Below are 25687 nucleotides of genomic sequence, written 5' to 3' on the forward strand. Positions count from 1 at the left end.
GTTTAAAATGTTCAGCCACTAGATGGAGGGCTTCATCTGCCTGTCTGTAGGCACTACCTGTAGGCCCACTGAGCTGCAGAAAACCAACAAGCTTAACTACATACCTACAAAAATGAAGCAATAGGTTTCAGGCAAAGCCATAAAAAAGCTGTAATGCTCAATATTTTATGTTCATCGCAATATCAATACATTTGTCAGTTTATTCTCTTTACTACTGTACTCCAAATTATAAACTATTATCCTTTCTTCAGCATGAACGTTTATTCTTAAGTTGAGTGTCATGGTTTGGTTTACCTTGTAGCTGTAATGGTTAGAGTAAGGCCAAACTGAAGGAAGGCTATGACAAAGAAATCTTAAATCAAAGTCCACTTACTAGCTTTTACTGGAATCCATTAAGATTTTTTTTGTTTGGTCAAACTACTGTTTCCATGGTTAAAAGGCATTTCTAAATCATTAATACCATTAAAAAATAATGTACTTGTGAAAATCTAAATACATTTAGTGAGCATAATCAAGTCTGGACAAATTAAGTCTTTAAAGAGTAAGGCTGGTTTTCTGGTACGGTGTTTTTCTATATCGTCCTTATTATCAACAAATTCCATAAAAATATCCCAAATAGCTAGCTAGCAAATGAAGCGTAAACGCTAGCGGACGCAGTCATGTCAGGGGTATGGCTCAGGATCTAAGAAAGTGCAGTGTCGAGTGCCGCAGTTTTCCTTGGATTAGGGTGGCACCTAAATCATGGTTGCAGCTGTCGCCGTGGTCCTGCTCCACACCCTGCTATGCCCCGCTACACCCTGCTACGCTCTGCAGTGCCCTGCTATGAACTACTACAACTACTATTCTAGTCATAGTTCCATTATCTTTATTGTGACTATAATTGCCACTGTTCATCACACCTCCTACCGGCACCGTCAGACACCGCCTACCAGGAGCCTGGGTCTGTCCAAGGTTTCTCCCTAAAAGGGAGTTTTCCTCACCACTCGAGGTTTCTACCTAAAAGGGAGTTTTTCCTCACACTAAATGCTTGCTCTTTGTAAATTATAGAGTGTGGTCTTGACCACCTCTATCTGTAAAGTGTCTTGAGATAACTCTTATGATTTATGATTTGATACTATAAATAAAATTGAATTGAATTGAAGATGCTTGGATGAGCAGTTCCAGAGTCTGTTCCCACAATCAAATAGTGTTTCCCTCCCATTAAAATGCGTAGTGCCGCCCTCTGTGGTTAGGGTTAGGGAGTTTGGTTCAGGTTTAGGCAGTGTAAACACATATTGACAGGGGAACAGTCTGTGACACAACACCTGCAATCGGGCCCTTTCGAACAGGGAACTTTTCAACGGGCACTGCTCCAGTTAGATTAAAAATAAAATACAGTGTCCATGTTCATAGTAACGAAGGAACATGTTTCCCAATGCAACAATGTGGCTCACAGATTTGTTGACAAAAAGAAACCTTTAGAATATTGCCAAACTTTAACTTTAAATTTGATTTCAGAATGTTACATATTAATACTACACAGAGTGTATTGCTTATGTGGAACCAAATTAATCCCCTCCACATACAGTACAGGCCAAAAGTTTGGACACCCCTTCTCATTCAATGTGTTGCTTTATTTCCATGACTATTTACATTGTAGATTCTCACTGAAGGCATCAAAACTATGAATGAACACATTTGGAATGATGTACTTAAAAAAAAAGTGTGAAATAACTGAAAACATGTCTTATATTTTAGATTCCTCAAAATAGCCACCCTTTGCTTTTTTGATAGCGCTGCAAACCCTTGGTGTTCTCTCAATGAGCTTCATGAGGTAGTCACCTGAAATGGTTTTCACTTCACAGGTGTGCCTTGTCAGGATTAATTGGTGGAATTTTTTCCCTTTATTAATGGGGTTGGGACCATCAGCTGTGTTGTGCAGAAGTCAGGTTGATACACAGCCGACAGCCCTATTGGACAACTGTTAGAATTCAAATGGCAAGAACCAATCAGCTAAGTAAAGAGAAACGAGTGGCCATCATTACTTTAACAAATGAAAAAATGAAGGTCAGTCAGTCCGGAAAATTGCGAAAACTTTGAATGTGTCCCCAAGTGCAGTCGCAAAAACCATCAAGCGCTACAACGAAACTGGCTCACATGAGGACCGCCCCAGGAAAGGAAGACCAAGAGTCACCTCTGCTGCTGAGGATAAGTTCATCCGAGTCACCAGCCTCAGAAATCACAAGTTAACAGCAGCTCAGATTAGAGAACAGATGAATGCCACACAGAGTTCTAGCAGCAGACACATCTCTAGAACAACTGTTAAGAGGAGACTGCGCAAATCCAGCCCACTCTCACTGAAAAGCTTCCAAATAACACGGGTTTATACCTGTGAAATACGTGCAATGTGTACGCTAAACCAAAATTGTGCGTACAGTAGATATGTGGAACGCTCCAATTACAGTAATGGAAACCACTGCGTTTATAGTATAAAGGGACATGGGACCACATATGGAGGGTTGGTTGGGATGGTGGATGGGTAAAACACAGGACTTTCACCCAGGAGACCGGGGTTCGCGTCCCGTGTTCGGCGATTTTCAGCATCCCGTGTTTGGCAATTTTCAGCATGTGTTTTATTTTTGTTGTTAGGCCGTTTATTAGCGTGTTTATGTGGCGCGTTTTTGCGACTTTGTTGTGTTTTTTTGTTAAGCCTTCCCCAATGTTTCTTCCCTAAACCCAACCGTTTATTAGTGTGTTTTTGTGACTTTCTTGTGTTACTAAAGCCTTTCCCTGCATTATTTTTCATATTTATGTTTTTGTGTGTGATGCTGTTCTTGCGATAACACACAATGTGGTGACACGAGCTGCGTGCATATAAAACGCACCGGTCTCCCTTACTTCAATTGGAGCGCTCCGCGTATGTAATGCACGAAGAATTTCACTTTGGCGTACACATTGCATGGCTGTAAACCCGTGTTATTTGTACGCTTTCGAGTGAGACCGGGTTGGCGAATCAGGCCTTCATGGTCAAGTAGCTGCTAGGAAACCACTGCTAAGGAGAGGCAACAAGCAGAAGAGATTTGTTTGGGCCAAGAAACACAAGGAATGGACATTAGACTAGTGGAAATCTGTGCTTTGATCTGATGAGTCCAAATTTGAGATCTTTTGTTCCAACCGCCGTGTCTTTGTGCGACGCAGAAAAGGTGAACGGATGGATTCTACATGCCTGGTTCCCACCGTGAAGTATGGAGGAGGAGGTGTGATGGTGTGGGGGTGCTTTGCTGGTGACACTGTTGGGGATTTATTCAAAATTGAAGGCATACTGAACCAGAATGGCTTCCACCGCATCCTGCAGCGACATGCCATCCCATCCGGTTTGCGTTTAGTTGGACCATCATTTATTTTTCAACAGGACAATGACCCCAAACACACCTCCAGGCTGTGTAAGGGCTATTTGACCAAGAAGGAGAGTGATGGAGTGCTGCGCCAGGTGACCTGGTCTCCACAGTCATCGGACCTGAACCCAATCGAGATGGTTTGGGGTGAGCTGGACCGCAGAGTGAAGTCAAAAGGGCCAACAAGTGCTAAACATCTCTGGGAACTCCTTCAAGACTGTTGGAAAACCATTTCAGGTGACTACCTCTTGAAGCTCATCAAGAGAATGCCAAGAGTGTGCAAAGCAGTAATCAGAGCAAAGGGTGGCTACTTTGAAGAAACTAGAATATAAGACATGTTTTCAGTTATTTCACACTTTTTTGTTAAGTACATAATTCCACGTGTTCATTCATAGTTTTGATGCCTTCAGTGAGAATCTACAATGTAAATAGTCATGAAAATAAAGGAAACGCATTGAATGAGAAGGTGTGTCCAAACTTTTGGCCTGTACTGTATGTAGCTGCAAAAACCACTGAATTAAAATATGATTCAGTCGCAAGCAAGCAGTATCGCCCACGTCTTAAACAGGAAGTGATCACGGAGACTACGAGTGATCCTGGCTGTCATCTGTGGTGATGTAGTTGAGGAGGTCAATCGCTGTCACGATGCCAAACACCATCTGCTTCTGACAAGTTGACCCATCAGCTTTATCTGGAACGAGACAGTAGACTGTAGTTACTGACATTACTCGCTAAACATAGAAGAAAACTGAAAACAGAGCAGGATAAACATTGACTACAGTGCATTTCAAAGACTACTGTATTTATTAATTTGTTATGGAAGCTAACAGGGACAACACAGTAAAATACATATTACCCTTTGCTTCAAGCAAAAAAAAAAATCCACTTATCCAACTTCTGCTGGAGAGTTAGATGAAAAGGTTAATACCACTCTTTTATTTCTCCGTTAAATATACTGTAGGCCTAACATCCCAGCAGCTGGTTAGCTTGGCATAAATACTTAAAACAAGTAAACGGCTAGCCTGGCTCTCTACAACAGTAACAAAATCTGCCTACAAGCACCTTTAAAGTGGAAAAAATCTAAATGAAGCAGCAATTTTATCACATTCACACCCGAATCGTCCCATCCTGACTACCATACTTGACAACAACTTCTGTTCAGGTGGGGATGTTTGCTACATGTCATCTCTCCCCTCATTTCCTGACACCTATCTACTCTCTTCAATTAAATGAATGCAAAATGCCAAGGAAAATTCTGTTAAAATAAATAAATTATATTACTCTGAACGTGATCATGCACCACCAGGACGAAGTGGTCTGTTTCGAGGATTTGGGACAGCTTCCCCAGGTTGTCTGTCAGGTGCACCTTAGAGCATTGTGTTGAGAGATTATGTAAACATGTTAACTTTGAATGCATGTAATGTGTGTAGTATACATAGAGTATGTGTTTCTACCGACTGACCTGTTTGTAACGCTTGCAGAGCACCTTGCTGATAGCATCTGAGGGTTTGGCCTTCCCTGCCGACACAGAGGACAGGATGGTTCCCAGAGTGACCATCCCCTGGATCACACTGTGGAAAAACACACATCAAACGCCGCATCACATGCTGATATATTCTGATTAATACCAGAAGTGGACATGACATACATACAAGAAATGGTGTCTGCTTTTTCTCATACTTCAAAAACTGGAGGTAGTGTATATAATGAGAGGAGGTCCAGATAAAAATGAAATGGGTCTGAATTGTCTATGAAAACAATGAAAAAGCTATAAAAACAGGTTATAGTTGCTCAATGGGTCATATTGAAGGATTAATAAATAATAGAGATAGTGCATGGAACAAGAGTAGGGCCAGATGAATATAAAGTAGGTCTGAAAAATGAGAAAGATACTAACAAAAATGCCCTTTTCAGAGGCTCCCTAAAGCCGCGCTCAGATTACAAGAGTTGGTCCCTAGTAATCTGAGCGCGGCTTTAGGGAGCCTCTAAAATGTCATTTTTGTTAACAGCTTTCTCATTTTTCAGATCTACTTCATATTCACCTGGACCTCCTCTTGTTGCATGCACAATCTCCATTTAATGAATTCTGTAGTCTGAGTCTGGCTTAATTTAGTTCTTAACTGCTGCTTAGTTTCCTGTCTTCTGTCAAGTTGCTTCAATATCTGACCCTGAGGTAAAAATAACCCCTGTGAAACATCAGCTGATGAACTGTCTAAATATATGTTCATCCTTTTTGTTTGCATTAAACAACAGTCTGGATCAGTTTGATACTGAAGGTGCACTAATGTATATCATTTCTTGAGGAGATATACCCTGAGTTATCGACGACTGGGGCCTGGTCAAATGCTTTCTCTTTCAGGATGTCGATGGTTTTCTGGCAGGACACAGACGCTAACACAGTGAGGGGGCAGATAGGTTTAGATACTGGACAGTCATGTTCCACCACCTTAAAGCGAGAGAGTGAGACAAATGAGTCATCTAACACTTGGATCGATAGCCCTGTTAAACCCTCATTGTTGACTTTCTCACCAGGGTTTGAAGTCCATCGGCTCCTCCGGGCTGAGGAACCCCTTCTCACACATCCACTTGTCACTCAGGAATTTTGACCTGGAGGCAGCGATGCATTTGATAGCTAAACAAATTAGAAGTTGCTCTGGTTTCGGACACATTAGTTTTGGTCAGGCTTGAGTTTTAGAGTGTGCTTTATGTGACGGCCCCTGCTAGCCTTCTGGACTTTGGCTCCCTTCTTTCTTTTTGCCCCATCTGCTCTGCCGACAGCACGAGCCGGTTGTTTGTTTTATTTGTTTGTGGGTTTTTTTGCATTTGTATTATTTAGTTAAACCTTATATGCATATTTTGACAATACGTTCTTTAAATTATTGGCATTGTGTATGCCTTCCTGTTTTTGTTATGACCTAGAGCCAGGTTTATGACATTTATAAGTTTGGGATAAGTTTAAAGATTTTGTGCGTGTGATTTGCTGCTGAACAAGGGGTTTAAGATGCTGACGTGAAACTGCATCATCTCTGGTGTCCAGGGGGCGTTGGTTGTGTGTCATCCCCTACCAACCAGACCCTTTGGTTAACTGGCAAACTATTGTAAAAGTACAGCCTCAGAGAGCACATAGCAAGGCTGAAGACTCTACGTCTTGTCGTCTGAATATTTCAGTTCACTAGTTACATCATTAGGGTGGACAATATTGTCCATAGTGGACAAACAAAATAAAGCAGCATATTAGCCTGTGATCATCACACTCAGTGTATATTGGCGAAGCAGCTCACTTTCCGTAGAAGATCATAACTAAAGTATGGGTGCTGCACAAGGAGATACATATTATAATTATATAACAGTGTTACATGCACATAAACAAAGAAAAGGATTACATTGAGGCTTTGGTAAATCAAGTGCAGTAGAATCAGCACCATGTAACTTGGCTGTTGAACGCTCCAGGTGTAAAGTATTAAGTTATGATCCAAGACAATTTGTCTTACATATAGTTGCGGACGGAGTCAGCCAGGATGACCACACAGCGCTGTCCCGCCTCAAGCTGCCGAGCCATCTTTACTGCTGCTGCCATGGCTGAGCCAGAGCTGCCGCCTGCAGTAAAACAGGAAAAATATTACATACACAGGGAACAAATAAGTGCAGTACAATTTACAATACAATGGTATCACTTGGTCAGTGAACATACCGCACAGGAGACCCTCCTCTCTGACCAGCTTGCGTGACATTGTGAATGTCTCCAGGTCAGTCGATTTATACCACATGTCAACAAGCTGCATAGGTTTGTAAGGGAGAGAGCAACAGAAAGAGATATGATTTTTGCTCTGCGTGCAGAACAAATGATAATGTTGCACGTTCAAATGTACGCATGCGCAACACACACTCACAGATCTGTCCAACACTGTGGGGATAAAGTCATGTCCAATGCCCTCCACTTCAAAGGAAGTCTTATTTTCATTAGAGCCACCCAGAATGGAGCCCTCAGGGTCCACAGCGACTATCTGACACAAACATGACAACAGTGTTGAGACTGGAAACACACATAAGTAACATTATCTGTACAGATGTGATATCTGTTCTCCACACAAATGCCTTTTTAATCATAGATTTAGCAAACTAAAACACGTTCAAAAAAGGTTCTTAATAAGGTGTGCATCTTGCCTTGACATTGGGGCATCTCTCCTTCAACTTCCGAGCAACACCAGTAAGTGTACCGCCTGTGCCGGCTCCCGCCACCAACATGTCCAATTTACCTGAAAGGAAAAGGAATCAGCAAACGGAGATTCAACAGTTATTGGAGAGTGCCTCTAGGACAACTTTTGTTTGTTCACCATAAATCTACACAGGGCACCTTTAAATATAATTCTTTCAATTTGTCCAATACATTTGTCATTCTTCTAAAGGACTATACATAAAAACTATCACCAAGCTACAATACACTGTATTGACCTCAATCTTTTATCTGTCAAAAAGAACAAACCATCACACTGCTCCAGTATCTCCTCAGCTGTGGTATCGTAGTGAGCCAGAGGGTTGCTGGCATTACGATATTGGTCGAGGATGTGCGAGTTGGGGATCTCCCTCTTTAGACGCCAAGCCGTGACTATGTGAGACTCTGGTGAATCAAAAGCTGCAGAAGAAGGCGTGCGCACAATTTCTCCCCCGAGAGCTCTCAACACATCAACCTAAAAAAACAAAGTGAGATCAGATTTCATTTGGCCAAATGTCCCATAATGAACTACTTGTGATAAAATAAAAGAGCTGCGTACCTTCTCGTTGCTCATCCTCTCAGGCATGGTTATAATGCAGCGGTAGCCTTTAACTGCAGCTGCCAGGGCGAGGCCGATACCTGCAGGCAGCCAGGGAACAAGGTTTTAAGTAACCTGCCATGTTTATGTTACGTTTTTGTTTTCTGCGATCTTGCCTCGACAACAACCTGCTTCTACATCTTTCTTCCAAGGTACCTGTGTTGCCAGAGGTGGGCTCAATGATTGTGTCTCCTGGTTTGAGGATCCCGGTTTTCTCAGCATCTTCCACCATCCGCAGGCCGATCCTGTCTTTCACGCTGCCTCCTGCATTGAAGAACTCGCACTTGGCCACTAAAATAAAACAGTTGTAAAACAAAGTACTGTCACTGAGTGTGTTTTAGTTTGATTGTGACTTTTAAAGGATCATGTAATACATAACATGTATTTTTGCATTATTTTATTTTGAATCATTGTTACAGAACTAGGATAGAAATCCATCCATCCATCCATCCATCCATCCATCTTCATCCGCTTATCCGGTATCGGGTCGCGGGGGGAGCAGCTCCAGCAGGGGACCCCAAACTTTCCTTTCCCGACCCACATTAACCAGCTCCGACTGGGGGATCCCGAGGTGTTCCCAGGCCAGGTTGGAGATATAATCCCTCCACCTAGTCCTGGGTCTTCCCTGAGGCCTCCTCCCAGCTGGACGTGCCTGGAACACCTCCCTAGGGAGGCGCCCAGGGGGCATCCTTTCCAGAACCACCTCAACTGACTCCTTTCGACGCAAAGGAGCAGCGGCTCTACTCGAAGCTCCTCACGGATGACTGAGCTTCTCACCCTATCTCTAAGGGAGACGCCAGCCACCCTCCTGAGGAAACCCATTTCGGTCGCTTGTACCCTGGATCTCGTTCTTTCGGTCATGACCCAGCCTTCATGACCATAGGTGAGGGTAGGAACGAAAACTGACCGGTAGATCGAGAGCTTTGCCTTCTGGCTCAGCTCTCTTTTCGTCACAACGGTGCGATAGATGGAATGTAATACCGCACCCGCTGCGCCGATTCTCCGACCAATCTCCCGCTCCATTGTCCACCGATCCAGTGAGTGCTGAAGGTCACAGGCCGATGATGCCATCAGGACCACATCATCTGCAAAGAGCAGCGATGAGATCCCCAGCCCACCGAACTGCAACCCCTCCCCACCCCGACTACGCCTCGATATCCTGTCCATAAATATTACAAACAGGATTGATGACAAAGCGCAGCCCTGGCGGAGGCCCACCCTCACCTGAAACAAGTCCGACTTACTGCCGAGAACCCGGACACAGCTCTCACTTTGGTCGTACAGAGATTGGATGGCCCTGAGTAGAGACCCCCTCACCCCATACTCCCGCAGCACCTCCCACAGTATCTCCCGGGGGACCCGGTCATACGCCTTCTCCAAATCCACAAAGCACATGTAGACCGGTTGGGCATACTCCCAGGCTCCCTCCAGGATCCTTGCGAGAGTGAAGAGCTGGTCCATTGTTCCACGACCAGGACGGAATCCACCAAATTAAAACACAGTGTGAAATTGTTGCTTCCTTCCTTTTTCCCCAACATCAACCAACATATTTTCTGCATCATGAAATAAATGAACACAAGTTTGTTTCATGTGTGTAGTTTTATTTTTATGATCTGTTACTGTGGTGATGTTTTGTTTCTGTTTGTGGAGATCATCTGCTCAGTATTTCATAGTGAAAACAGGTGTGTCGTATCGTAAAAAAACAGTAAAAAGTCTGGCAGCAAAATTGCCAAACACTTACCGTCAAATTACAGTAAAAAACCTTACATTATTTTACAGGAAAATTCTTTTTTTAAATACAGAAATTTCCTGTAAATATTTTCTGTATTTTTACAGTCTAAATATTGTAGAATTAAAACTAATTCTTGTTATAAAACATTTCTAGAATGTTAAACAAATGTATAAATCTATCAAAACTAAGAAATATTGCAGAAATACCTTAAAATTACATAATTTAAATGAAAACTGCTGTTTTCATATAGTTTTCTTTGGTAAATTCACAAGATTATCCAATCCATCCACAATAACTCCCTGTTAAAGTGCAGATTTCTGGATTTCTGGACTTTCAAATACCCTCCTTTAGGCGTTTATTTTATGATTATCCAATCTATTTACGGTAAATTCCTGTTTAATACTGTTTTTTTACTGTACAAAAAAGAGAAGATAATGGGATCATACCTTCCAGAAACATTGTAATAATAGTCAGTACTTTATATTAACAATATTTGAGAGTATTTACAAGCAACTCTCCAATATATCTATATACTTTTACCATTAATGTATGCTGTTTACTTTAAATAAACATTAATTTATGGTTATAAAAGGCAACTCTCCAATATATTTACATACTTTTACCATTAATGTATGTTGTTTACTTTAAATAAACATTCATTTATAGTTATAAAAGGCAACTCTCCAATATATTTACATACCTTTACCATTAATATATGAGGTTTACTTAATATAAACATTCTTTTTTTAGTTATAAAAAGCAAATATCCAATATATACACATAGTTTTACAGGGTATATACAGAAATCCTAGAGACAAATTCAATACCTTTTAATACCATTTTTAATACCTTCTCAATATTTTTTAAAACCAACACACCAGTGAGTTGCAGGTTAATATGGCAACACGTTTTCTAACCATTAAACAGAGTTTGAGATTTATAAAAAATACACCCTCTAGGCCAATAGAACAACGCAGATAGGGAAAGTCAACAGAATAGATTAGACTCACTGACTTTGGATACATCTTGCAACCCTAACTCATCTTGCATTCATTTCACCTTTAGAATAAAATTAATAGATGAAATAAAATGATAAATTAAAGCAGTTCAAAGAAACATGCATTCACTGATGCCATTATAACCTCTTCAAACTAAGTCAACCTTCTTCTGTATGTACAGACACGCAAATGAGTACACATAGAAAATATTCCATGAGGCAAGTGAAATACAAGAAAACAGACAGACATACATACAGACATGCGTGTCATTCTAACCATTTGAAACTAAGTGAATCTGTGATCTCATGCTAAGTGCTTCAATTTAATTGTTTTTTTCTTCCCCACTAGGGGTGCATACCGCTAGAAAACCAACATGAAAAAACGTTGCTAGTAATGTTCACTCAGCGTTCTGTTTTGTTGTTAAAAAGTGTAAAATGAGCGGTGACGTTAATCACCGGTTTCAGGTAACGGCACCGTCTATTTGCTGGATAGTTAAGCTAACGGTCGGTAGCTAACATTAGCAGATAAGCCCATTGACAGAGACGTTATTGTTCATATTTTGGCACAATCAATGTTTCTGACCGTAGTAGTAGTGGTCATAGTGACTGAAAGTGTAGCTAGCTAATGTGAGATGCTAAAAAGAATCTACGTACGTTGTTTTCAAGTAACGTTACTTTTTGACGTTCAACACCCCCACCCCTGTGCAGAAAACAATTCTAGAGGAAACATTGTCAACCATCACAGCATCTACATCGAGAGCTAGGAGTAGATAGTAGAGCTTTTCAGAACTTGTTCAAATAAATTATTTACGTAAAAGCAATGACACTTCCACACTGTTACGAGAATGCACAAAACGATAGTTACGTTATTGTAACTCCAGATTCTATGAGTATAGGCGTAGCCCTCTAAGCCACGCTATGGGTTCATCCCTTCGCGCATGGGCAGTCGTGAAGATTTTCTTTCCCACCCTTGCGTGCCGCACAGGCTTCAACTACGTCCGCAATTACTGTATAAAAACAGGGCGGACCCGGCATAAGAAAACATAAAGGGGGCACATGTCGTGATTGTATAATAGTGACAAAAACATATACATATGTACATAATATATACAATTATACATACGACGGGGCCTCATTCGTCATTGTGAGAAGAGAGGACCGAGTGAGTCAGGGAGGGCTCAGACACATCCCGCAAATAGAAGCGGATGAAAGGGCATGGAGATGCCCAAGAGGCCGCAACACAGATTTCAGCCACTGACATGCCTCTGAACAGGGCTGTCGATGCAGACAGAGCCCCGTGTAGAGTGTCCCGAATGCCCTGGGGGGCACCGTCCCCTCCGTGTTATAGGCCTGGGTGATAGCCTCGCACAGCCAGTGGGACAGGCGTTGTTTCGACAGGGCCGCCCGGGAGTGTTCCCTGTAGTGAACAAACAGCTGCTGTGTCCGGCCTTGTGGCGCCCGTCGTAAAACATACTGTGATAACGCGCACGCACGGGCACAATCTGTGGGAAGCCTCCTCCGCGTCGTTATGCGGGGGGGGGAAAAACCCTGGAGGGAAAAACCCTCGACCGAAAGGAATTTGTTAAAATTTTTGGTGTGGAAGGAAGGGTTGGGCTGTAGGGTGGCTGCGCTCCCGTCCCCTCTGATTGAGAGACAGGATGGCGATACTGACAGCGCACAAATCGCTCACTCGCTTGGCTGATGTCAGTGCAAGGAGGAGCGCCGTTTTTAGAGACAGCAACCTGAGAGGGGCTTGTGCCAGGGGCTCGAAAGGGGGCTTCCCCAGAGGTCGGATTACCAGGGCCAGATCCCATTGGGGGCGAGAGAACGCGCAGGGGGGTTTTCTGCCGTCTGACCCCTTTCAAAAATCGTTTAACTAGGGGTGCGCAAAAACCGTTCTCTCTCCATAGCCTTCGGTGGCAAGATGAAATGCCGCGCCCGCGTAAGGCTTTGACCGTGGATGGGGCCAAGTCGTTATCTACCAGTGTTTGGAGATAAGTCAGTACGACGGGCAGGGGGCACGATATGGGGTCTGACTCCCTCTCTGTGCACCAGCGCTGGAAAGCGGACCAGCGCACCGCGTAACACGCTGTTGTAGAGGGGGCTCTCGCGCTCTGAATGGTGCGCACCACGGCAGGTGGCAAGCCTAACCTCTGCAAGCGTTCCCGCTCAGCAGCCAGCCCCACAGTCGCTGGGTTATCACTGGGGGGTGGGCTATCGCGCCGTCCAGCTGTGACAGGGCGTCCTCTTGCCACGGCAATTGCCAGGGGGGAGCCGCCAGCAGCTGGACCAGTGTCGGGAACCAGGATGCGTTCGTGCGCTCCGGTGCCACCAGGATGACCGACAGGCCTTCCTCCTGGGTACGTTCCTGGAGGCGAGGGATCAGAGGGACCGGGGGGAAAGCGTATAGGAGGGTTCTGGGCCAAGGATGGTGGGAGAAAGCGTCCGCGCCCAGGGGTGGGTTGTCCCGTGAGCTCAAGGAAAACCACAGAGCGCACTGTGTGTTTTCTCGTGAGGCGAACAGGTCCACCTCCGCTTCCCCGAATCTGCTCCACAGCTTCCGAACGATAGTGGGATTCAATTTCCACTCATTGTGAGAGGGTCCCCCCCTCGACATTAGGTCTGCCGCCCGGTTTATTATCCCGGGGATGTGGACGGCCCTGAGGGACAGCAGATGACTGTGAGACCACAGCAGGAGGCTCCTGGCTATTTCCAATTGCCGGGCCGAGCGTACGGCGCCCTGGCGATTTATGAACGCCGCTGCTGTGACATTGTCTGTCTGCACCACCACATGTCTCCCTGCTACCTTCGGGGCGAAGTGCTTCAAGACCTTCAGCACCGTGGACAGCTCCAGGCAGTTTATGTGTGGGAGGGGAGGAGGAGGCCATTCCCCTCCCACCACCTGTGATTCGCACATTCCTCCCCAGCCAGTGAGGGACGCATCCGTGTACACTGTCACGTAGCGACGTCACACTGCCCAGGGGAACCCCAGTTGACAGGGTCTGGGGTTTCCCCAGTATGACAGGTCTGACTGCAGAGAGGGAGGGATAGTCAGCATTCGCCACTTGTGGCGTATGGGGTCGACGGCTGGCCGAAGGAACCACCTCTGGATTTTCCTCATGTGGAGAAGCCCCAGGGGTTACTACCATGTAGCCCGCGGACATCATGCCCAGAAGGCATGATAGACAGCGCTGACACCTGCTGCGCTGGTGCGTGGCGACAGGAGAGAAAGCAGCGTTTCTTGCCTCTGCGTTGACAGCCTGGCCCTCATAACAATCGAGTTTAGCACTACGCCCAGATAAACTATCGATTGTGAGGGAACCAATGCGCTTTTCTGCCAGTTTATGGAGTGTCTGCAGGTGCTGCAGGACTGACACGGTGTGTAGCGCCGCCGTTTCCCGAGAGGGAGCCAGGATGAGCAAATCGTCCAGATAAAACAGGACTCTGACGCCTTTTTTCCGCAACGGCTGAAGTGCCGTCTCCATGCACTTGGAAAAAGTGCGAGGGGCCAGTGAGTAACCGAATGGCAGTCGGTTGTACTGAAAATGAGCCCCTTGGAAAAAGAAGCGCAGGAATTTCCTGTGTCTGGGGATGACTTGTATGTGAAAGTAAGCGTCTTTCAGATCCACGGATGTAAACCACTCTTGGTGGCGCACGCATTCCAACACATGTGTGGTAGTCAACATGTGGAATGGACGTACCATGACGCACCGGTTGAACTGGGACAGGTCGAGGATGGGGCGAAACCCGCCTGACTTTTTTGGAGTGAGAAAGTATCGGGAGTAAAAACCCTCGTTCTCCTCCCCCGGAGGAACTCGGGAAATTGCTCCTTTTGAGAGCAGTTCCCGTAATTCTGACGTCATGGCGTCTGATTCCGCCTGGGACGACACAGTTGTCTCCAACACGCCCGCAAAGCGAGGCGGGGGGGAGGCGAACTGGAGTGTGTAGCCCCGTGATATCAGTTTTGACATCCACGAGTCCATGTGTGTCAGTCTGATCCATGCCGCGCTGTGCTCTGAGAGCGGGCGCGCGCATGTCTGTGTGTTGTTTACAGACATAGCTAGCAGGAAGCGCAGAGCCCGTCCCGCCGCTGGGCGAGACGTGGGTAGAACGTGTCGCCCAGCCCATGGTAGGGCCCTGTCGAAAGGGTGGCGGGTCATCGTCGTCCTCATCCCGCTGGCATAGCCAGGGGGAAGAGGAGAACTGAGCGGCGCTAAGTGTAGCGGCATGGCGTTTGCTCCCGCTGTCTGCATAGTGAGAGAGCGGTGCAGCCCCGCGAGCAGCGGTGACCTGGTGTGTGTTTGTGCTTGTGTGGGGAACATCTGTCATATTATAAGTGTAATGTTCAGTGGGAACAAGGGCTGCTAGGTTGAGGGGAAACTGCTCTTTAGAAAGACTTGAGTGGCCCTTAAAAGGGCCGTTGTGTTTCCGGTTCTCAACCGTGGAGGGACAGACGTTCCCCGCGCCCCGTCATTGCCACCGTCCCCGCTGCTTGGTGGGTGGCTCCGGGGGCGGGTTAGACCAGGTGGGAGCCGCCTTCATGGTCCTTCGACCCCGTGAAGCCTGCCGGTCGGGGGCGGCTGTCGCTTCGGTCGGGGGGTCGAGAAGCCTGGTAGGCCGCGCGAAGCGCAGCAGAGGCTGTGGGCGTTTCCTCTTATGGCGGTTGGTGGAGCGGTGGCGCTTTTGTTGAGGCGCCCGCCTTCCAGGAACCAGCTGCCGTAGCCGCTCCGGCTTCCTCGGCTGCCTGGTGGAGGTGGGAAGTGGCTGTGCAGACGAGGTCCAAATAGTCCATCGGGAGCTATGGGACCGTACGCAGCTTCGCGCCTGACCTCCGTGGGTAGCTGGGACATGTGGAGCCGATATATTGCATAGCGCAGACGGTCGCCCTCAGTTTCCCTGGCTGAGAGAAACCCTCACGCAAACGGCCGAAGCTCCGTGACAGCGGCCAGAGTGGGGCCCGTTGGGCGGCTCCTGAGAATAGATGTCACCGCTCAGGAGGCCGCGAGGGGCTGGAGGCTCCGCTGGAAGCGCTATGCCCCTCTGGTCCGCCGCCCTTTTTATGATCTCCGGCAGGTCCATAAAAAGAGCCTTGGTGGTGGAGGGTGGAGCCACCTGCGGCAGAGGGGAAGACCGCTGAGGCGGTGCCCCTGGCCGTTCTGGGGACTGGGAGAGCCGTAGCTGAAAGGCATCAATCCCAGTCTCCAGATCCAGTCCTCCCAGTGGGGAGGAAGGAAACCCGGTGAGAGAGTCGTCGTTCGGGAGACGAGTCATCGGACTCGTGCCCGTAGAAAAGCGCCCTCTTCTACGCGGTTCCAGGGTGGGGTCGGTGGCGTCCGGTCTGCCCAGCTGCCGTCCCCTCTCCGTCGACCTCAAAGGCCAGAAAGAAGCCGCGCCCGTTGAAGCTCTTTAGAAGGCAAGCGGGCGGGCGAACGGGGCAGGCGACGGAGGTGAGAGCCTTGCCGGTGTGGGGCGAGGCGGGTCTCGCAGCGGGGGGTGGGGTCCGGCGAGAAGATGTAGCCGGTCCGGCAGGTGGGGCAGAGGCGGACGCCACTGGAGCTGGTAGTCTTCATTACCTTCTTCATAACTGCTCTTGCTTGAAGAAAAAGTGGGAGCAGAGCAACGGGTCTGCCCTGTTTTTATACAGTAATTGCGGACGTAGTTGAAGCCCGTGCGGCACGCAAGGGCGGGAAAGAAAATCTTCACGACTGCGCATGCGCGAAGGGATGAACCCATAGCGTGGCTTAGAGGGCGAAGCCTATACGAAATAGAACCACCTTGCACACTGAGACCGCTAACACGTGCATGAATAACCGATCCACTTCTACTGTCCCTATACAATATTTTCTTACCAGCTGAGATGCCACCTGCCACCTGCTTGCCCTGGAGGAACGTTTGCACTATACTCTTCATCTGTGTGATGCACCACTCAGGATCTCGGTTCATGTTTGTGGGATACAAACAACTTGAAAATAGAGATGCACCGGCCAGTGACCGGAATCGGCCGATTTTCATGTGCTCGGTCATGACCGGTGACTGGCCGGTCAGTCTGACTTATGCCGATTTTATGCCGGTCAAATGCACTCGGGCGCGATGATTAACATCGCGCAAGATCAGCGCACCGCCGCTCAATCAGCTGTTCATGAAATGTTATAAAGTCGTAATTATACACTGCTCTGCAGAGCAGTCTGCTCTGATCTCAGCCACTCTCTCGCTCTCTCGCTCTCTCTCTCTCTCTCTCTCTCTCTCTCCTCTGAGGCTCAATAACTGGAACATGAAAACCGCGGGTCCCGTGAAATATGACAGCTACAGTTTATTGGAAAATAGCGTTGGGCACACTGACTTTGATGAATTTTTGCTGTTGATCTGACCCCATGAGACAAGAAGCTAACGTTAGCAAACGCTGCGGTGACTGTCCCTCTGCCTCTGACGCTGCAAGAGACGCTGTGTTAAAAAAAAAGAGAGACTGTATTCCTCCGACCCGCTGTATTAACGTTACTGTTTAAAACGCTTTCCAGGTTAGTGGGGGTGCATATACCGCTCCACACCAACATTAAAAACTTTAAAAAAAATTAGTAATCTTCCCCCAGCGTTTAGTTTGATGCTAAACTGTGTGTAAAATGAGTGGTGACGTTTATGTTTTCAGGTAACGTTACTGTTGACGTTCAAACAGGCCTGCGTGTGTGTTTTGAGAAATATCTTTATACTACAAGGCTATATTTATTATATTAAGTTGCTCTTTAGATGTGTGTGAATTTCCAACACCAGGAGTAATTTATATAGTTATATTTTATAGTGATCCATTATCTGTTCAAAAAATTTTCTATGCAAAATGTAAAATGTTCTATTTAAACGTACAATATGTAACTTTCTGCCACTAGGGGTCTCTCAACCAAAACAATGGACGGTAAAACTGGACTTTTGATGACGTTGGGAAGTTAAACACCTTCGCTGTAAATACACTGGTCCAATGGAGTAAGGCCACGCATCATACAGATGTCCTTTGTTCATTTATTTCCACGTTTCATCGTAAGACACCGTGAAAACTAAAAGAAAAATAAACACATAAAATACAATAAGTCAAATGCAATTCCGCCAGTCATTTCACAGTCTCTCAAGCACGTTTCACCAACTAGACGGGCCCACAATGTTAGCTTCACAATAATACGTTAAATGTAAAGAAAGTACAACAATATTAAACATAAATATGACAAGGCTGAAATACAAGTGCAAAATTACCGTGTGCGCCTCTTGAACCGTGCATCATTTTAGTTTGAAGCCGTACATGTGTCTCTGCGGCCACATTTACTCTCTCTGTCCGTCTTCAACCCACAATGCCACAGGTGTGGCCTTCATTGAACTCTGGTCATTTGACCTCCGCATCAAAAATGGTATTTGTGCTACAGAACAACATTTTAAACCAACTTATTTTTAAAGTAAAATATTTAACATATATAACATCCCCTTTTTACTCTTATTTATTACATTTTTAATGTTTTTAATATGGAATTATCAAAAATATAGACCACAAAGCAAATCTATAACACTGTCCCTCAGACAGTTACACTCCCATCAAATTACTATGATTTATGACACATTTATGGAAGCATTTGAATAAATCTAGTAATTTCCAGAAATAAACAACTGGTATTTTATACCTCTCAGGTCAACACTGCCACTTTGAACTGTCCTTACTTGTAGGTTCTTAGATATTAGTTCCATTACAACACATTGTAGTTGTTTTCTACAAGTACAACTAACTTATGAATAGGTCGCTCAAAAATGGATGAACCCTCTTTCTTGAACTTTCTGTTTCCCATTTGTACTGTAACTTTACGCACCAACCCATCTTCATCTTTACAAACATCTAGTACCCTGCCAATTCTCCACTCATTACGGGGCACCTCATCTTCTTTGACAATGACTATATCGCCAATCTGCACATTACGCCTTGCAGAGTGCCAGCGTTGTCTGAGGATAATGTTTGCCAGATACTCTTTCTTCCATCTACTCCAGAATTGTTCTGTCAGGTACTGTACCCTGCGCCACCTTTTCTTGGCGTACACATCTTCTGCCACAAATTTTCCTGGAGGAGGAAGCGGAACAGAGCTTTTCATGGTCAGCAAATGGTTTGGAGTAAGTGGTTCTAGACTTTTGGGATCATTGATGCTGTCAGTAGTGAGGGGGCGACTGTTTACTATTGACATCGCTTCATAGAAAAATGTTCTTAAAGAAGCATCATCTAATCTTCCAGCACTCTTGGAGAGGACACAGCTGAGGACGCTCCTAACTGTCCTTATCTGCCGTTCCCAAACCCCTCCCATGTGACTAGCATCAGGTACGTTCATGATAAAGTCACAATGTTTCTCAGCCAGGTAAGACGTCAGCCTGTCTTTATCAACTTCTTTTAAAGCCTTTGTGAGTTCATTTTTAGCCCCAACAAAATTTGTCCCTCGATCTGACCTGATTTGTCTTACAGCTCCACGAATAGCTATAAAACACCGCAGTGCATTTATGAAGGCATCAGTTGTTAGATCTTCCAATATTTCAATGTGGATTGCTCTTGAGGATAGACAGGTGAATATCAAACCATATCTCTTATGCTCTTTACGACCCTGTTTAGTCAGAAAGGGCCCAAAACAATCCATCCCACAGAAGGAGAATGGTGGTGAGGGATCGACACGGTTAGGAGGTAGATCTGCCATCTTTTGTGTTTCTGTAGGTCTGCGAGCTCTTCTGCATGTGACACATTGTTTGATGTAGCTTGCCACAATTTTGCTGCCACCCACTACCCAGTAACCATGTGCTCTGAGCTCATTAAGAGTCTGTCCTCTGCCTTGATGCTGACTTTTTTCATGGCAGTAACCTATGATCAGAGATGTAATAACCCCATCTCTTGGTAAGATTACCGGATGCTTCAAGTCATGAGGTAAGGAGGCCTTCTTTAATCGCCCTCCCACTCTGAGAACACCGTCTTGCATTACCGGATCAAGCTGGAACAACTGATGGTTTTGTGGCAGTTTACCATGATTCAGCATTTGTATTTCCTCTTTGAAGACATTCTTTTGAGCTAACTTCACAAGTACAAGACTGGCTTTCCTTCTGTCTTCTACACTTATGGGTTCTGCTGTTTTTGCTCTTTTTGCCAGTTTCTGGATTCGAGCAACAACATTCAACGTTGTATGCCATTTTGAGAAACGCCCAAGTCTTTCCAGAAAGTTTTCCTCTTCGACTTTTGTCTGTAGTGCTTGTATCACTTTGACTTCTGGATCTCCCACCATAAGCTGTGGAGTTGACTTTTGGGTGACAATTTCTCTTTCCCACAGGAATTTTGGTCCAGTGAACCACGATGAACTCATCAACTCTGCCACCTTGAGCCCTCTGGAAGCGTCTTCGCCGGGGTTTTGGTCGGTGTCAATGTAGTACCACTGGGATGGGTCTGTTGTTTCTCTGATTCGTTGGACTCGATTAGCAACGAAAACATGAAACCTGCGTGACTCGTTGTTAATGTAGCCTAAGACTACCTGTGAGTCTGTCCAAAAGTATTCTTGGTCGATCTTGAGCTCCAGCTCCTCCTTTAACATACCGCCAACTGCTGAGGAGACCACTGCAGCTGTTAACTCCAGTCTAGGTATAGTTACAACTTTGGTGGGTGCAACCCTGGCTTTACCTATGACTAAGGAGCAATGCACTTTATCTTCTGTCACCACTCGGATATATGAACACTGACCGTACCCATAGCTACTTGCATCCGAGAAGTGATGCAGTTCAATCCTCTGTACCATCCCTAGGTTTTCAGGAACAAAGCATCTTGGAATCTGGATTTTCTGCAGATTCTCTAGATCGTTCAGCCAGTTCTCCCATCGAGGCTTTAATTCTGCAGGCAGTTGTTCGTCCCATCCAATGCCCTTTTGGCACATCTCCTGCAGTATTTTCTTTCCCAGTAGAAGGAAAGGAGCCAGGAAGCCTAGCGGGTCAAACACAGAAGCGACTGTAGAGAGAATTCCCCGCCGTGACACTGGCTTCTCATCCAGGGCGACATTAAAGGAGAATGAGTCACTGTTCGCACTCCACTTCACTCCCAACACAGTCTGAACTGGGAGTTCCTCATGATTGAGATCCACATCCTGTACTCCACTGGCTAGTTCCCTGTCAGGGATAGACTCCAAGACTTCTCTGTTGTTTGAGATGAACTTGTGGAGATGTAATCTCCCTTTTGCACATACATTTTGCGCTTCTCTGACTAGTTTGATGGCTGTGTCCACAGAGTCTACGCTGATCAACCCGTCATCAACATAAAAATTCTTTCTTATGAAGTTGGCTGCTGCGGGATAATCCTTCTCGTTTTTGCTTGCAAGGTACTTCATTCCATAATTTGCGCAGCCTGGAGAAGATGCTGCTCCAAACAGATGGACCCGCATTCGATATTCTTTTGGCTCTGTCTTTGTATCACCGTTTTCCCACCACAGGAATCGTAAGTAGTCTCTGTCCTCTGGGCTTACATGGAACCTATGAAACATTTTTTCAACGTCACAGATCAGTGCAATTGGGTGTTTGCGGAACCTGCAGAGTACTCCTGTCAATCCGTTTGTGAGGTCGGGTCCGGTTAACAAGTGATCATTCAGAGCTGTGCCCTCATACTTGGCGGAGCAATCAAACACAACCCTAATTTTTTCTGGTTTTCTAGGGTGGTATACTCCCTGGTGAGGAATATACCAGATGTATCCTGCCCTAGGTTGGTTCTCAGCTTTCTCTGCATCCCCATCTTTAAATACACTGTCCATGAACTTAATGTAGTCATCTTTGAATCTTGGATTTCTCTCAAATTTTCTTTTCAGCTGCTTCAGCCGCACCAGAGCCAGACGCTTATTTTCTGACAGTTGTGGGCGTGTCTTAAAAGGAAGAGGCATCTCAAGGTGTCCATCTGCATTCTGGTGTATTTTTTCATTCAGTAAATGCATGAACTGAATGTCATCTTGTGATATGCTCTTTTCCCCTGGGTTAGTATCTTTGAAGTCAGCTTCAAGGGCTCTGATGACATTGGCTGGTGTCAATGGTGGAAGTTCCTTGACAGATACTCGATGGCACAGACCTGTCACTTCTGTTGACTTTGCAACCTGAGATGAATTGCCAACAATGCTCCAACCCAGGTCAGTTTTGATACCGTACGGCTCACAGTCACCTCCTGTTATGACTCGTCGTGGAGCCAAGGCTCTGGGGCAATCATAGCCTATGAGGAGTCCAACCTCACACTCCATCAGCTCTGGTATTTCCTGTGCTATTTGGGTCAAATGTTTCCACTTTTTGGCAGTTTCAGGGGTAGGAATGTGAGAACGTTCAAGTGGAATGAAGTCTCTGGTGTAAGCAGGTGGCAAGTTGACAAAGCTTTTTGAGGTAAACCCTCTAATTCTAAGCCCACTAACTCTTTCACTCTGAACAATGGAATCTTTTCCCATCATAGTGGTAAGCTTCAACTTGACTGGCTCTGAACCCACCCCCATCTTCTCACTTACCCCTTGGTCTACAAAGGTGTTGCTACTCTGTGTATCTAGTAGGGCATACACTAAGGTCTCTGTTTCAGGGGTGGTGACCGAAGAAATCCAAACAGGCACTATCATGGATGTGCTCCCACCTTCACCTCTATCAACGCAGCAGGAAAGGGAAGATGTGTTTTCTTCTGCTTGCATAGCATGAGAGGAAGATGCGTCTGCTGCAGCAGGACGGTCCTCGTGAAGTGGTGTTGGATGAGGTTTCTTACATATGCCACAAGATGCTTTATTCTTGCAGTTCTTTGAATTGTGTCCCCTCCTAAGACAACCAAAGCACAGGTTATTGTCGAATACGAACCTTTTCTTTTCCTCTGCAGGCTTACTGGAGAGCTTCTGGCATTTGTGGATGGAGTGACTCTCTCCACAGCATAGGCATGTTACCGGGTTAGAAGAGAATGCTGATATGCTCACTTTCCTTGATCCATTTGAATCTTTTGAGCTGTTCTCTACAACACTGTTTGTTTTTATACTTGACATTGATTTATCCGATGTATCTGCTTTCACATTTGTACTGAATGCACTAGCCTTTGGACGTTTTACATCTCTTAGTGGCCTTTCTTCAGGAGACTTTAAGGCTTGAAAGGATGTCACAGGATTGCAGGCTATGTCTGCTTCCTTTGCTAAAAAGTCAGCAAACTCCTTGAAATTGGGATATTCCTCTGTTTGTCGCAGCTGTTTTGTGACATGGCGATTCCAGCGAGAGGTCAACCAATCTGGGAGTTTCTGGAGGATCTTTCGGTTTTCCTCACAGTCATTCAATACCTGGAGTCCCTTGATGTGAGGCATGGCATTGCTGCATGCTGTCAGGAAATCACTAAATTGTCTTAATTTCACTGACTCTCTTGAGCCAATCTTCGACCAGTTGTTCAATTTTTCTCTGTATGCACACTGGATCACAAAGGGATGGCCGTATCGAGCATTCAATGCTTCCCATGCTTGATTGTAAGCTTCATCGTCCTTTCTGTAGAAGGTTCCTTCTACTACAGATCTTGCCTCACCACCGATGTACTTCTGCAGGTAAAACAACCTGTCCACTGGATTTATACATCGACGTTCTATTAGTGCTTTGAAATTTGTTCTCCACTCTAAGAACTTAAGTGGGTCTCCTAAAAAGACTGAGGGTTCAGGTGTAGGAAGTCTTGTAAGAAACATTGCATCATGCAGGGCTTGTACTAATGATGATTCCTTGTTAGTATTGGTTGTTTGTTCATCATCATTCTTATGCGTTTTTTCTTTTTTAATTTCTTTACGTGGTACTGGAGGTGTTGCTTGGTCTTCGCTGCAAATCTCATTTGAGTCCGCTTCAGAGTATGCCCTAAGCTTAGCAGCTATCACATCAAGATCTCTCTGGTTTTCCAGTCTTTTAAGTTCTTGCTTTTGTGCAGCAATTGCCTCCTCCATATTTATTTCAACCTTCTTTGCGGCCAGCTGCGCTGCGCACTCTGCCCTTTTTGCTGTTATGCTTTGCTGTTCTGATGACTGTGAAGAACGGTTTGAGTGGTGGCTACGTACAGTAGATTTGGTCTTTGAAGACCCAAATATTGACTGGGCATACTCTCTATCCAGTATCACATGAAGTCTTGCGTTTTCTGCTTTAGCATCAAATTCCTCTTGCCCTACTTCACTCATGCGTACCTTCATTAGCTCCATCAAGTCTCTTGATACCGCTGTGCAGGAATCCACCTTCCTTCTAATCTCAGTAGAGGGTGTTGATTGAGATCGTACATTTACGTATGCATCTTTAACTTGTTTCTCTAGCCCTTCCACGGCATCCATCATTTCACTCAAGTCTTCATCAGAGCACTCATCTTTAAGATTGATGCGTGCAGCTTTAACCTGCTCTTTCCATTTTTCATACAATGTTATGAATTTACTCTCATTTTGAGAGGTCTCTTGTTGCTTCAGCTCCAGCATTTTTGGGGTTAACCTTCTCTCTCGTGAAGATCTCCTGAGGTTGTCTGTCTGGGAGGTGTTAGAGATAGGCTCAACTGTTGATATTTTTAGTATCTCTATTTTAGCAAGAATTTCACCTATACATATTTCTAATCTCTCCTTTTCAGCTTCCTCCGTTTGTGCCTTTAACTGTACTCTCAAACTGCTTAACTCCTTTTGAAGGGACTCTATTTTTTCACTTAATTTGGCACTTGGTGCTTTTTCTTCCTGAACTGACATTTCACAGATTTTAGAAAGGGCACTGTGTACTTCAAATTATTAATTGTACAGGTAAACCCTTTACAACTATGTAGTTATCATTGCGATCGACCACTATTTCTATTCACTCAAACTCGTTAAGAGTATTTTAACTCTCAGATGAAAGCTATTACCAATTACATTAAAACATTAATAACAATTACACTGATAACTCAGGAACAACAATTGGACTATAAAAACAAATAAAGGTACTCTATCGTTAATAAACCAGTTTCTTTTAACATATTTTTTTTTTTGTCTTTTGCTTATAAGGATTAATAAGCGAATCTCTCTTTATGACCCAGAAATTTGTTTTATCAAGTCCTTTCTTTCAAACTGTACAAAGGTCCATAAAGAAGCACAGAGTAGCACAATCAAACCTGGCGCTGTCTGTGGAGCCGCCCGTTTTATGTTGACAGCAATGGACGAAACAGTTTCTGCACTCTGGCCGGTAGGGGGTATTTGCGGAGCTTTAGTCCTCGCTGTTGCAGCCCTCTATTGGCGAAATCGCGGCACTCTCCGCCCTGTCTCAGGAACGACTCTCCTTCCTTCTTCCGTGGATCAGCTCGCCACTTCTCCAGCTTCTTGTCCGGTCACAAGCTGCCTCAACGATGCTTCTTTCTCTCTCTCTCTCTCTCTCTCTCTCTCTCTCTCTCTCTCTCTCTCTCTCTCTCTCTCTTCTTCATGGACACCGCTGCTCTTTAGTAAGACTCTCACTTTAGACTCTTGGCCATGCTGGCGTTACGTTTTCACTGTAAATACACTGGTCCAATGGAGTAAGGCCACGCATCATACAGATGTCCTTTGTTCATTTATTTCCACGTTTCATCGTAAGACACCGTGAAAACTAAAAGAAAAATAAACACATAAAATACAATAAGTCAAATGCAATTCCGCCAGTCATTTCACAGTCTCTCAAGCACGTTTCACCAACTAGACGGGCCCACAATGTTAGCTTCACAATAATACGTTAAATGTAAAGAAAGTACAACAATATTAAACATAAATATGACAAGGCTGAAATACAAGTGCAAAAT

The 25687-nt window shown here is 45.2% G+C and overlaps 1 protein-coding gene across 1 annotated transcript; it reads right to left on the minus strand.

The window, feature by feature from the left end:
* Positions 1-3813: 3813 nt before the first annotated feature.
* cbsb (cystathionine beta-synthase b) lies at positions 3814-25687 on the minus strand. The gene is given in 14 exon segments (XM_039818768.1): positions 3814-4065; positions 4656-4740; positions 4837-4945; positions 5687-5783; positions 5786-5820; positions 5904-5981; positions 6866-6971; positions 7066-7150; positions 7265-7378; positions 7539-7630; positions 7858-8062; positions 8147-8226; positions 8342-8476; positions 25368-25687. Coding segments are annotated over 14 exon segments (1329 nt in total). The 5' UTR covers positions 25369-25687; the 3' UTR covers positions 3814-3958.

The sequence above is a fragment of the Perca fluviatilis genome, chromosome 12 (assembly GCF_010015445.1).
Source record: "Perca fluviatilis chromosome 12, GENO_Pfluv_1.0, whole genome shotgun sequence".
NCBI lineage: Eukaryota > Metazoa > Chordata > Actinopteri > Perciformes > Percidae > Perca > Perca fluviatilis.